At 40.9% G+C, this 12,390-nt stretch overlaps 2 protein-coding genes across 2 annotated transcripts; one reads left to right on the plus strand and one right to left on the minus strand.

Annotated features, from left to right (window-relative positions):
* The first annotated feature begins 874 nt into the window (after nucleotides 1–874).
* eif3jb (eukaryotic translation initiation factor 3, subunit Jb) lies at nucleotides 875–5,323 on the plus strand. The gene is made up of 8 exons (XM_006780242.3): nucleotides 875–989; nucleotides 1,137–1,225; nucleotides 2,998–3,055; nucleotides 3,150–3,247; nucleotides 3,333–3,429; nucleotides 3,929–4,099; nucleotides 4,208–4,281; nucleotides 4,468–5,323. The coding sequence occupies exons 1-8, from the start codon at nucleotides 977–979 to the stop codon at nucleotides 4,594–4,596; spliced, it is 729 nt and encodes a 242-aa protein (XP_006780305.1). The 5' UTR covers nucleotides 875–976; the 3' UTR covers nucleotides 4,597–5,323.
* Nucleotides 5,151–12,186, minus strand: cilp (cartilage intermediate layer protein, nucleotide pyrophosphohydrolase). Its single transcript, XM_006780241.3, has 9 exons — nucleotides 12,052–12,186; nucleotides 11,153–11,284; nucleotides 10,118–10,171; nucleotides 9,690–9,959; nucleotides 9,364–9,546; nucleotides 8,955–9,257; nucleotides 8,728–8,836; nucleotides 8,496–8,644; nucleotides 5,151–8,396 (listed from the first exon to the last, which is right to left on the minus strand). The coding sequence occupies exons 2-9, from the start codon at nucleotides 11,214–11,216 to the stop codon at nucleotides 6,034–6,036; spliced, it is 3,495 nt and encodes a 1,164-aa protein (XP_006780304.2). The 5' UTR covers nucleotides 11,217–11,284; nucleotides 12,052–12,186; the 3' UTR covers nucleotides 5,151–6,033.
* Between the last annotated feature and the right edge of the window lie 204 nt (nucleotides 12,187–12,390).

The raw sequence follows: 12,390 nt of genomic DNA on the forward strand, positions 1-12,390 counted from the left end.
GGTCGTATAAAGAATTCCTTTTCTTCTTTCGGATGCTTCATTTAGGGGTCGTACATCACTCTTATTTTTAAAATGGGTGCTAGTACACTTCTTCTCCATCCCCTAGGCATCCTCTCACACTCTAATCTGGTCCACTGCCCCCTCTCCTGGATGTCTCCTCCACAGTTATGTCATCTGGACCAACTGCCTTTTCACTCTTCATCCTATTTATAGTTTTCCTTGCTTCCTCTTTACTAATCCTCTGCACTTCCTCATTCACTGTCCTCCATCCATCCTCAACTTTCTCTCATTTTCGTCATTCATGAGCTCCTCAAAGTAGCCTTTCCACTTTCTCAGCAAACTTTATTCATTACTACATTTCCATCTCTATCTCAATCACCCTAACCTGCTGCACATCCTTTCCAGCTCAACCTTGCTCCTTCAAAAATATTATTTATTTTAATATATCACTGAGGAATTATTGAGCACCATTTCCATTTCAATTCCCATCAATATCATACATCTGAGGCACTGCGCTTTCTCCACAAGAATGATTAAAAACTATTTTTCATGTATATACTTTATTATACTCCCTTATGAGATTCAGTTAAAATTAAGGCCATTAATTAATTATTTTTCTTCGATTAAAATAATATGTAGTGTATCCAAATGTATCCAAAAGAGATTAAGAATAGGTTTTGACTCTTTATGTAAGAATTATGTAAAATGTACTTTTAACACATTTATTTTACAATGCTCGACTTAAAAATGTGTGGAACTTGGCTTCAGCTAGCTTGTAGCGTCTCATGTTTACAATTGAAATAAATAAAGGCGTGATGAGATTAGTTATATCGGGGTCGTTGTGCTGAAAGTGCTCCGTGGACGTTAGATAAGGCCGGAGTGCCGCCCAGAAGGTGGGAGCTGTTTCTGAACGTGGCCAACGGGCTGCAGCACTGACTGTACAGCGAGCCTGTCAAACACAAGCAACACAGCCAACATGGCGGACTGGGGTGAGAAACTAAGTTGGGAAGGATGGCTATCTGTACAACATTTACTTGTCGCACTCGCTGTTTTAAGGGCCTAATACACCACTCATTGTTAACTCCGGGTGTCAGATGTGGACTGACCTAACGACTCTCATGTTGTTGTTTTTACAGACGCTGACAACTTCGAGCCGGAGGAACCGATTAAAAAGGCGGCAGCGCTGGACAAATGGGAAGGCGAGGACGAAGATGAAGATGTTAAGGTACAATATCGTGACGAACACTCGGTACAGTCTGAGCCGCTTTTTAAAATCGGCCACCGGTTGTTTGCGAGCTGTTAGCTGACCGAGGAAGCGATAGGACGTAATGCCACGCTTCGTCGTGGTTTCTCGTCGCCTGTCAGTCCGAACCTCCGAACCCCTGTTAGCTTTATGCTAACTCATGTGGCTCCAACAGGCACCCTCTGGAAACTCTAGCTCAGCTAACGGTATGCTGGTATTCGAGTTTCAGTCATTCAAACGTATTGTTAACGAGCTGAATAATGACGTGCCAGTTCATACTTATGGGTTTAATCAAATTTTGGACGTTAGTAGTGTTTTCTACTTCTCTTGGTGTCATGAATTTTGATAGCGGTGCTTGAAGCAAATCTCTCACCGGACGGGCCACTTGAGCTAGCTAGTCTGCTAGCTCTCGTGTATTGTTGCGTCTGTAAATAAGCTTTAATGTTGGGTAACCTCAGTATTGAGTGATTTTTGTCATGTGTTCCTAATACATAGGTCCATCCCATTATTACACAGATTTAGTTACATTAAACGATTATTGGAGATTAGCATAATTATGTCTACTCTGGCAAACCCACAGCTTGAGTCACGTTGAGTATGAGGCGGCGTTAGCGTGCTAACCAACTTTAGCCCCATTCAGATGAAATCATCCACTGGGTTGATGACTCAACTCAGCCAAGAACTAGGCCTGGAACTTTCCGACTTTACAGCAGGCATTAGGCAGTAGGAAGCCGCTGTTCAGCTGATATCGTAATACAGGTGGCTGCTACGTGAAAGCTGGCACGGTCTCTGTCCAGAAGCCTCAGATAATTGATCCTGTGGAAAGTGCTGGCAGAGGCCTCTTCAGTTCTCCCGTTTTCTGTCGCATATGGCGTCCAGACTGAAGAGCCTGGTGGTTTTATGTCCTCTGTAGTACAAAATGGTCATTGTTTAGGAAGAAGGGTTAAGATATTTGTGGAAATCAGACAATAGCACAAAGTTAATTTTAACTCAAGATAATTACATTTATTCCCAGGCGACTTTAATCCTGCTGCTGTTGTTGTTCATAACCTGCTGGAAATGCAACAGGCCTGTTGTCAAATGTTTATTGTGTAGTAATTCACAGTTTTAAATTAATAAATTAACACTGATGTCATAACTCGTAACTCATTGTCATGAATTACAGAATCTTAAGCTTTAAGGTTGTTATATTTTTTTTGATTCTTAACCACTGTTTAATATATACAAGTTCTGCATTATCACACAGTATTAAGCACTCACTGTGTGCATGTGGTACTTTTAATGTTTTAATTTTTTTAATGTAGACTGTACTATTTTTATTCTTTACCCCTGTACTGTAACACAGTTATTACCCTTGTTGGATCAGTAACATTGATCGATCCAGCTTATATACATCTGCACCAGTGTAATCAGGACTAGAATAATTTGAAATAGAGGTAGAACAAAAGTTATTCATCTTCAGAAAATGAAGTGGCAGCTGTTGCATATCGATAACTGATAATTTTATGTTTTAAAAAGTTTTGATTTTTTGTTATTTTAAAATAAAAATTCTGACTGATTGCAGCCTTTGAACTAACTTACATTCTTAAAGTTGTCTAGCTCTGTAGGTGTTAAGATGTTGCTCAGAAAAAAATGTTATTGTTATTGTTTGTTTTTGGTTATATTGTACATTTTTGGCTATATATTTACATCTTCTAGCATACATATTAATAAAAAGGCAACAATTACACACATTACGTTCTGTGTGTTCACAGGACAACTGGGACGATGATGAAGAAGATGAAGAGAAAAAAACAGATGTGAAGAAACCAGGTTTGTATTCCAGTACCGCTTGCCTTTCACTAATGGATTATACTTGATTACTGAATGATTTTATGTTATGTTATGTCATTATTTTAATTTGCAGAACCAAAAGTTTCTGAAAAGAAAAAGCTTAGTGAAAAGATAAAAGAGAAAGAAAACCGGATGAAGAAGAAACAACAGGAGGCGGTGGAACAGCAAGAAGTAAGTCCCACTTTCTCATCTGTAAACCTTTTGACTCTATGCTCGTTTATCTCTAATATCTTAACTCTTACATTTTTATTTACAGGAAGACGAGCTCACTCCTGAAGAACAGCTGGCAGAAAAATTAAGAGTGAAGAAATTACAGGAAGACGCAGACTTGGAGCTAGCAAAAGATGCTTTTGGTAAGACCGGATCAGGTGTAGAAACTTTTTATCAAGAATATGAGGTCTTCCACAAAATCAAGTTGTGTAACTGATGCAATACATTTAGTTTGCAATACATTAGTCGCTGTTGCTTGTAGTTAACATTTAACTAAGACTTAAAAGGCTTAAATACTTCTTTGGCTTCTACGTTTTACACAGATGTCCCAGTAATCCAGCTGTAGAGGCCATATACTATACCTCACCTCCAAAGGAACAATGCACCATTTTATTATCTGTAAAATGTTTAGAGTAGACTCTAAAAGCTGAAGCTTTAAGTAAGATCTTTACACATGTTTTAGGAAAGCTGTGATTTGAGGAAAATATTTGTTTTCTGCTCCTGATGCTGTAGACTCTGTGTTTTTTAAACTGCAGCATGTCTAACAAAAGTATATACTACAGATATGGGATTTTTGAGACGTGATATTGTTCATCTTTTTGTGATCAGTGTATGTAATGGTGACCTTTAAATATTTTTCAGGTGTTGGCAGCACTTCAAACAGTGTCACTGGAATTGATGCCATGTGTCCATCTTCCAAAGAAGACTTCACAGAGTTTGAAAAAATGCTAAAAGAAAAGATAACCCAGTTTGAAAAATCTGTGCATTATTCAAGTTTCTTGGAGTCATTGTTTCGGGAACTTTGTATTTCATGTAAGTCTTTTTTTTCCTGCTTTTACTGAACATTTTTTATTACAATTGTCTTAAATTTAAAATGCACTGGGCTTGTCCAATAACTACTTATTTTTCTTCCTCTTACAGTGGAAGTAGATGACTTGAAGAAAATCAGTAATTCCCTGTCAGTCCTACTTAGTGAAAAACAGAAACAAGAAAAAGTAAGTGACTGCATGCTTGTATTTTTTAAGTTAATTAAGTTTCTATTCAGCAGGGGGTGCTACTCACCCAATACTTACTCGATGTCCAATCATAAAAAAGTAAACTCTGGCAAACGTTTGTAGTTATATAGTCGTTTCCAAGTATGTATGTATTTAGTTTAAGTCGCTTTTATTTGCCTTCTACAGCAAAACAAAGGAAAAAAGAAGAAGAAGGGGGTCTTAGCTGGAGGTGGTTTGAAAGCACAGCTCAAAGATGACCTTGACTATGCAGCGTTTGATGGAGGCTACGCCCAAGACTATGAGGACTTCATGTGACACTGGCTTCATCACTACTGCCCTTTCCCCTTCTCCCGACTGTCAGAAATGCAGCTGTACCTTCTCATGCTGTCCAGTGCCATCCTGGAAAATCTGAACTGTGTCTTGACCCCTTCATTTTGCTTCAGTGACCAGAGGGACTATACCAGGAAGCATCCAGTCTCACCACTCACGTTTTTTTTCTTCTTCTTCTTCTTTTCTCCTTCCATGCAAATGGAATTGCCTTTTCTCTCTCATTCAGCCTCAACTCACAAACAAATCACGCGGAATCGGTTGCTCGACCCAGCTACAATGGAGAATACTACCATAACTGCTGTTATCTGAGTTTTGCAGGGCTTGTTTTTTGTTTTGTTTTTTTTGTTTCTTTTTAAATTAAATGTTGCTCCTGTCAAAATGTCAGATACAGTTATTGCAGTTATAAGTCTAGTGACATAGAAACACATGGTTCTATGCAAATCCTTTAAACAGAATGTCATGTATATATTATAGGTCTCACTTACCTGTGGATGATTTTCTTACAGGCAAGTGTATATAGTATCTATAACTTCAGTTGCCAAATGCAGACAATTATTCAGTCCATTATTCATCTTTATTTCTGGAAAGGTTGCATTGTGGGAGACTGACGCAACATGAACGTAGTAGTTGTAAGCTTGCAGAGAGCACACAACATTCACTGTAAGATAAAAGGGATAGAGAAGTATAATAAATGTGACTTTAAAACCTCACAGCCATTCTCTTGATATCTCTGGAATATCCTTGAAAATATGGAGCAAACAGTACTTAGTTTTGTTTGTTTGTTTTGTTTTTTGTGCATGACAGAAACTTACTAATTGATTTCTACTAATGCAAAAAAGTATGGATCAGGCAAGTGGATTAACTTGCTACAACTGGTCTCCTAATTGTTGCTTCTGCAGGCTTGTATCAAGTGTGATGAGGAGCGGGGGCTTATGGGCTTCACCCCACCATGTCTTCATATGGGCTACAGTTGGCTGAAAGGAGAGTTTTTCTCCTGTCTTTTTTTTTTCTTTTTAAGCAGTTGACCAGTTTAAATGTTACATGGACAATTGGATACATACAATGTGGAAGATACAGCATCTGCAGTGTTTTATAAGCATCTAATTTAATAAATCACTGGTCAAAAAAATATTGTTTTTGTCCTTGTTTATAGTACAGTTGGAAAGATGATAATACTTGTGTAATAAATACTCTATTTACATTTTCAAGTAAATATTTGCCACAGTAATGTAAAGTGAGAGGAAGAAACATTACATATTCCTTGAGATGAAGATGCAAGAAATTAGCATAACAGTTTAGTTACTCTTCAAGTGGGGGTGGGGGATATTTATGGATGGATAAACCAAAACATGTTAACACCATCTGGTTTCATTTTAGCAAGTCATCGTCTGGTCTTCGTGATGTTCCTAGGTCTCCTCTTGTCTAGTTTCTGGCTTTTGTACGTTTTCCCTCAGGGTTTCTGGTGCTACGTCTACGACTGCTGCGTGGTGCGTTTGCCCTCTGCCGGCGCCGGTTCTGCCTGCTTTCCCCTCTCACGATGCTTGTTCCTACTGTCTGACCTTGAGAGCGCTGCATTGTTTGAAAGACGTTCTGGCGTGTAACCTCACGGTCTCCGCAGGTAAACGTTAGCGCTATGCCCTCATTGGTTTTCATGACCCGAGATGTGCCGTCAGAGGTACCGTCAAAGCAGCGGCCAAGTGCAATCTCTTTGGCTGTGCGGGGATCCTGGTCTGTCACCGTATAAATTCCGTAGTTATGGCCCAGAGGGTCAAGAGGCGCCAGCATGGTGAACTCATTGGTGTCGTTGTTGACAGCTAGGGGCAGGTGGTTGACTAAATACTCCTGAAGCATTGAGTTGACATGATCTCTCTTGCAGCTTCCTTGTGGGATCACCTTCACCAGTGTACGATCTACACGTTCCTGATCGTACAGCATCCCACTGCACTTGAATTCCAGACACACTGCTGAAACAGATGTCTGGTCCATGTCGCGAATGCTGCGAGTGTCTCGAAGGCCGTACAACTGGCCTACGGTCTTGGGATGGGTACCGCCCATGTTGCGGGACCGCACATTGATCTCATGCGGGCTGTTGATTTTGACCTTGATGTAGCAGGCCCGGTATTCCATAGGCTTGGGCCACCAACTTAGGTAATCCTCCGTCCAGCTCATGGGGTCATCTTCATTAAAGGGCACTGTGTTGTAATCATAGCGATCTCCTTCGACTCTTGAGAACCGGAAGTGTGCTGCACTAAATGGGGCCTCCTCACATTCTTTCAAGTTCTCAAATGGGTACACTGGTCCGTTACCTTCCTCGGCTGTGTTGGGGCTTGGTTTTGCTACGTTGATGCTGAACGCTGTCTTCTTCACTCTGGGGTCCTCGTGGTCAGATCGCATGTAGTTTAGTTTACCAAGGTAAGGCTGAGGCACTCCAATGAGGTTGGGATTGAATTTGGGAGCAGACGGGACAGCTTCCAGTTCCTCTCCACCGAGGTTGGCCATGACATAGGCAGTATAGGCGTCAGCTTTTTGTTCATCGCAGAAAGCAGGAAGACAGGCTCCACTGGGACCAGTGACCACACTATCAAATCGGCCCCAGGCACGCGGATTGGTGGAGTAGCCAGCTTTCGGCTCCATATTTATGAGACTGATCACAACTCCTTCCACCTGCTCGCTGGGCATGAACCGTTCACTGCGGAAAGCCCGCACTTTCACATAACACCTGCGGTTCTCTGGGACGTCCAAGTTAAACAGTCGCCTTTCTCTGATCTCCATGTTACCAATCAAAAATGTTCTCTCCTCCCTTTTGCCTCTTTTCTTCTTCTCCACCTGCAGACTCCCTTCCTCCTCCCACAGACCAGTTTCAGGGTTCAGTGACCACAGCTTCATGGTGTTGAGGTGCTCTGACATCTGAACCTGAGCAGAGTCCAGTGAAACCTTTACTTCACCTGCATTCAGTGGCTCATTGTTTTCTTCACCTCTAAAGTCAACTGAAAACATGCCATAGGTCCTCAGTGGCATGGTATCACCTTCATCTCCGATAAAATTTAGATCACTTTGAGCTGCCGCAGCTGTGGAGATGTCTCTGGGGTCGAGAAATGTTACACTAGCACTGACGTTACCCGTGAAGACTTCGCCATTTTCCTTGTAGAAGGAATAGGGAGGAATCTGGATTTGAACCATTGGCTCCTGGCTCTCTACCTCCCCAAGCTCAAGTGTATTGGTTTCTGTGGAGCTGATTGTCACAGGGGCTTTTTTTCTGAGAAGTTTTATCTCATGGTAAACAGCCCCACCTTTGGTGTTAAATGGAAGCACTTTTGTGGTGTTGACAAATTTCTGCATGTTGTCCATGAAGGTTAATACTAGCCTCTCTGTATCTTGGGGGACTTGGATAGAGAAGGTTCCTTTGTAGCCTGTACGACTAATTCTGACTCCATTCATAAAAATATGACCAAACCGCATTGGTTCTCCATTGTCTGCAGCAATGGCCCTACCATGCACAATGGCCTTAGTGTCCACACATTTCTGGCAGCCACACTCGGTTACCACCATGGTGGGCAGTTGGTAGCCCTGACATGTTAGCTGTCTTTCCTCCATTTTTGCCACACCGCAGCAATAAGCCACTTTGTCTTTGCACCTGATACCATTGTCGAGTTGTTCAGCACATCTACTTGGGGGACACTTGCCCACATCGTAGTAGAATGAGTTGGTACTGTTTTGGAAGCAGTCGTGTGGAAGGCGGATGAGGTGGGATTCAGGTTTAGGGTTGCATGAATGCTCATCTCTGCCTGTGTTTAGATGAAGAAATTAAAATGATTTCGTTTGTGTATACTAAAATTCTCACTTCTGTGTATTCAGCACGTGTTTTCACTTAATTAATACTGCACCTAAGATTCTGAGAGTAGCTGTTTTAGTCTTAATGGCTCCAGTTGGACCACTTGCTCTGCAGTAGTATTCTCCAGACTGCTCTGGATGCAGATCTCTTATGACCAAGGTGCTTTCTGACTCCTTCTCCATGAGAGTGTTATTGTGAAACCTGTTGGTTGACAAAACAAATGAAATGATTCAATAGGAGTTCAACATGTCTACTGTCTAAAATTCCAATATAATTAGTCCTACCATTGGTATGCATCCGGCTGTGGCGTTCCTGCAACTTTGCAGCAGAACGCAGCACTTTGTCCTGCCCTCCTGACCTTGCTTTCAGGATTGCTCAACACATGAAGTTTCTCTAAAAAACAGAAATAAAATATTACTTCTACATGTTAAACAGATTGTACTTTAGTAAATATGCAGCTCAGAATTATTCTTTCATATTTGGATCCACAAGTAATTCTATAGACATCTACCGGCTCTTTTTAGCTGGACACTGAGGACAGAGGTGCGCTCACTGCTCTTGGGCACAACAACATCAAGGGGGGCATGGCCCTTGAGCCTGACAGTCAGGGTTGTGTTGCCATCAGGGCAGATATTGGGTATGCGGAAATGTCCGTTGTGGTCTGTAAGGGTAAGGAATTTGCCAGAGCGAAGGATGGCGGCCCCTTCGGCGGCGAGACCACCAGCGCTGCGTACAGAACCCAACATTGTGTGTTCTTCACACATGCATTCACAGTCAGAGTTTGCTTGCCCCATCACACACTGCAGGGAACAAGCTAAGGAGTAACATAAAAACAAACAAAAGTTTATTAGTTACAAATTTGTAATTGCATATATGTGCTATGTTATTATCTGTGTAGCCTAATTAAGCCTTTTTTTCACCTGTCTTTGGGCACTCAGGTCCATTACATGCTTTCCCATCTAATTTTGGCCCACTGCACGGCAGCGAGTCAGATTGACAGTTTCGATAGCGAATTTGCACCCCCACTTGGCCACAGAGGGCAGGACATGGGCTCCAGTCTGACCATGGCCCCCAGGTTCCCTGAATGTTAATACTGTTATGTGCTGGGGAAAAAACAAACAAAATTTATAGAAGTACTCTGAAAAGTAATTTTACTTAGCTTATGAAAAAAAAATTTAATAAACAGAAAAAGAGATCTTTTGTACTGCACAGAGGCAAACAGAAAAAAAAATGTTCATGGCCAAACCTTTTGGACATAGGAAACGGACTGCATAGTTGGAGCAGTTGAGCTGGGGACCTTGCTCTTCATTCAGGCACCAGAAGCCCACAGTCGGGTCTGCATGGACCGTCTCCCCAGTTTCACGCGCTGGGATCCATTCAGTGGTTCTGGCTTCGATTGCCTTTGGAGTTTCGCATACACGGGTACGGTAATAGAAACGAATGGCATCCAGCTGTTCATAATCTCCACGGCCTCCAGGATGATCAACATTGAACCATGTCGACCACTGATAGTTATCTATGTGCAAAGAGAGTGCGGAAATAAATGTGGTCCTAATAGCACCTCATAGTTACAGTGCTTAACATATCTCATAAAACTTAAGACGAAAACTTAAGCAGAAAGAACACTTTATATCATTCAGAAAATTTATTGGATTTTTAAGAAACAAAAGTTACCTTCTGTTTGGTAGACAGCAGAACTAGACTTTTTGCCACTTTGTCTCCATGATCCTGCAAAGGAAATATCACAAACATTTGATTAGCTCATGTCACGTTTGTCATGGCGATGTAATGTTCCATATTGACAGAAGATGGCGCTAAACATATTTTAAAAACTTGAGCTTTTATGCATTAAATCTAGCTTTACAGACATAGAGTTACATCTATGTCAGTTTTTGAGAACAGGGCTCAGTAGTGTCAATTTGCCTTTATACATGTAATGTTTCATTTCCACTTAAGTGGAAAACTTAAGTTTAAGTTAAAACTTAATTATTAACTTAATAAAATGTATTTAAAAAATTAACAACTTTATTAAACAGCCCATAAGAATGGGAAAGAAAGATTATTTAAGTGAGTTTGAGTGTGGATGTTGGTGCCAGAGTAAGAGACCATGCAGTGATTTTTACTGCGGAATCAGTTTTGTGTTTAGTACAGTGCCTGTTGAAAGACTAAACATCACAGACATTTGAGCAGTGGTTTTGGCCAGAGATTTCTCCACATTCTGTCAATGTTCTTACAGACTCCAGATGAAACACCCAAATTCTTTGTAATTTTATGTTGAGAAACGTTGTTCTGAACTGTTTCCCATGCAGTCTTTCACAGAGTTGTCAAGCTTTCCGGCCCCCCCATCTTTAGTTGTGAAAGACTCTGCCTCTAGTTTTTTTTTTTAGTACCCAATCACTGACCAGTTGCAGTTTAAACTACACACCACATGTTTTTAGCATTACTGAACTTGGCAGTCATGTCCTTTTTTTTTTTCAAACATTTCGCTTTCATCAATGTTTCTTTGTTTTTTTCCCGCACAAAACTTTGAAAAACGTTTACGATTTGATACATTGTCATCAATCAAATGGTTTGTAAATCGCTGCACTCTATACTCTTTACACGGCATTATGATGCGCGAATGCGTGTCCGCTGTGATGCTTTGTAACTTTTCTTTAATCATCTTTTTACTCAAATGCTGACAAAATGAGCTTTTTGTGAGAGACCCACCTTGAGCTGTAACAACAGTGGCTGCAGTGATTCCCAAGAAAATGACCAGACACCTCAGCGACATTTTCACACTCTTCTGCCACGTTCGACACTTGAACTTTTACCCCTGGTATGTGTGCTTCTCACAAGGAACTTCAGTGGAAAAAAAAGTGTTTCATGTTAGCAGCGTTTGATAAAACCATCCAAATTTTAAAATATGTATTGACACTCAAACTGACTTATTGCATTAGCTGCCAAAAGTAATAAAATATTACTTCATGTTTAGATTGAAAATTTGTCCTTAAGTATATTCACCATTATACATTTGATCTTTTTAGCTTTTAGGATGAAAAAAAAAAAACCCAAACACGGCTGGACAGAGCCCCCCTTCCCCCTCAGATTACACATCTGTGTTAGTCATCAGTATTTGTCAGGGGAACACTCAAACATTTGTGCATCCACTGTCGAAACACTGGCCTCACCGTCCAAATCTCCACACAGAAGGTTCAGAGTAGCACACTTTAAAAATTGTACATTGCAGACTAATTTGTCACCTTTGCTTGTAAGATGAAAGAACAGAGAGAGCGTTAATGAAACAACACGTTAGTTAGGCTTGAGATGGATGTGTTGAAGGAAATGAAGAAAAAAAGACTAATAGTGAAACTCGTATCAGCAAGACTAACCCGGAATAAGGCCACAGGTAAGGCACCTGATTCCAGTCACAAATGGCACTAGTTAAATTCCAAGCTCTGGAATTTGAATAAACCCTCCACTTTCTGTAACATAATTAACCAACATCGGCCATAAGTACAGCTGCTCACTTTGATGTAGTGTTGCCACATCTCTGTGCAGCCTCAGCAGTTAGTAACAGACTTGTGACGCATGAATTTGTGTAGCCCAGTAAACTGATTTTTACTTACCTCTCTCTGTTTTGAGCTTAGTTTTTGTTTCCCTCTTAGAATGTCCTTCTTTTCTCTCCCGTTATACTTCTGTTTCACATTTCTTTCCTCCTCCTCAGTTCTTCCCTCCTCTGGTTCAACACACACTCCTTCATGTCTCCTTTATACCTCTTCCCTCTTTGCCTCAGCCAACACCCCCTCCCCTCCCTCTGTGGCAGCGTGCCACAGTATCTTTTGATTGCACTAATATCTTTATAATTCATCACATTTCTTATAAAAGCCATGACACACAACAGCTATTATATAGTCTTACATATAAAAGATGGGAAATTCAGAGGTTCTGACCAACACATGCTGGTG

This window comes from Neolamprologus brichardi, chromosome 1 (genome assembly GCF_056152115.1).
Source record: "Neolamprologus brichardi isolate AB-2024 chromosome 1, ASM5615211v1, whole genome shotgun sequence".
Taxonomy (NCBI): Eukaryota; Metazoa; Chordata; class Actinopteri; order Cichliformes; family Cichlidae; genus Neolamprologus; species Neolamprologus brichardi.

Excerpts from the sequence above, each read along its gene's own strand:
- cilp (XM_006780241.3), bottom strand. The coding sequence starts at position 11,216 with ATGTCGCTGAGGTGTCTGGTCATTTTCTTGGGAATCACTGCAGCCACT. Across the intron at positions 10,172-11,152 it reads CACTGTTGTTACAGCTCAAG|GATCATGGAGACAAAGTGGC; the intron begins GTGGGTCTCTCA and ends TTTCCTTTGCAG. Across the intron at positions 8,645-8,727 it reads CAGCCGGATGCATACCAATG|GTTTCACAATAACACTCTCA; the intron begins GTAGGACTAATT and ends GTCAACCAACAG.
- eif3jb (XM_006780242.3), top strand. Across the intron at positions 3,430-3,928 it reads GCTAGCAAAAGATGCTTTTG|GTGTTGGCAGCACTTCAAAC; the intron begins GTAAGACCGGAT and ends AATATTTTTCAG. Across the intron at positions 4,282-4,467 it reads AAAAACAGAAACAAGAAAAA|CAAAACAAAGGAAAAAAGAA; the intron begins GTAAGTGACTGC and ends TGCCTTCTACAG.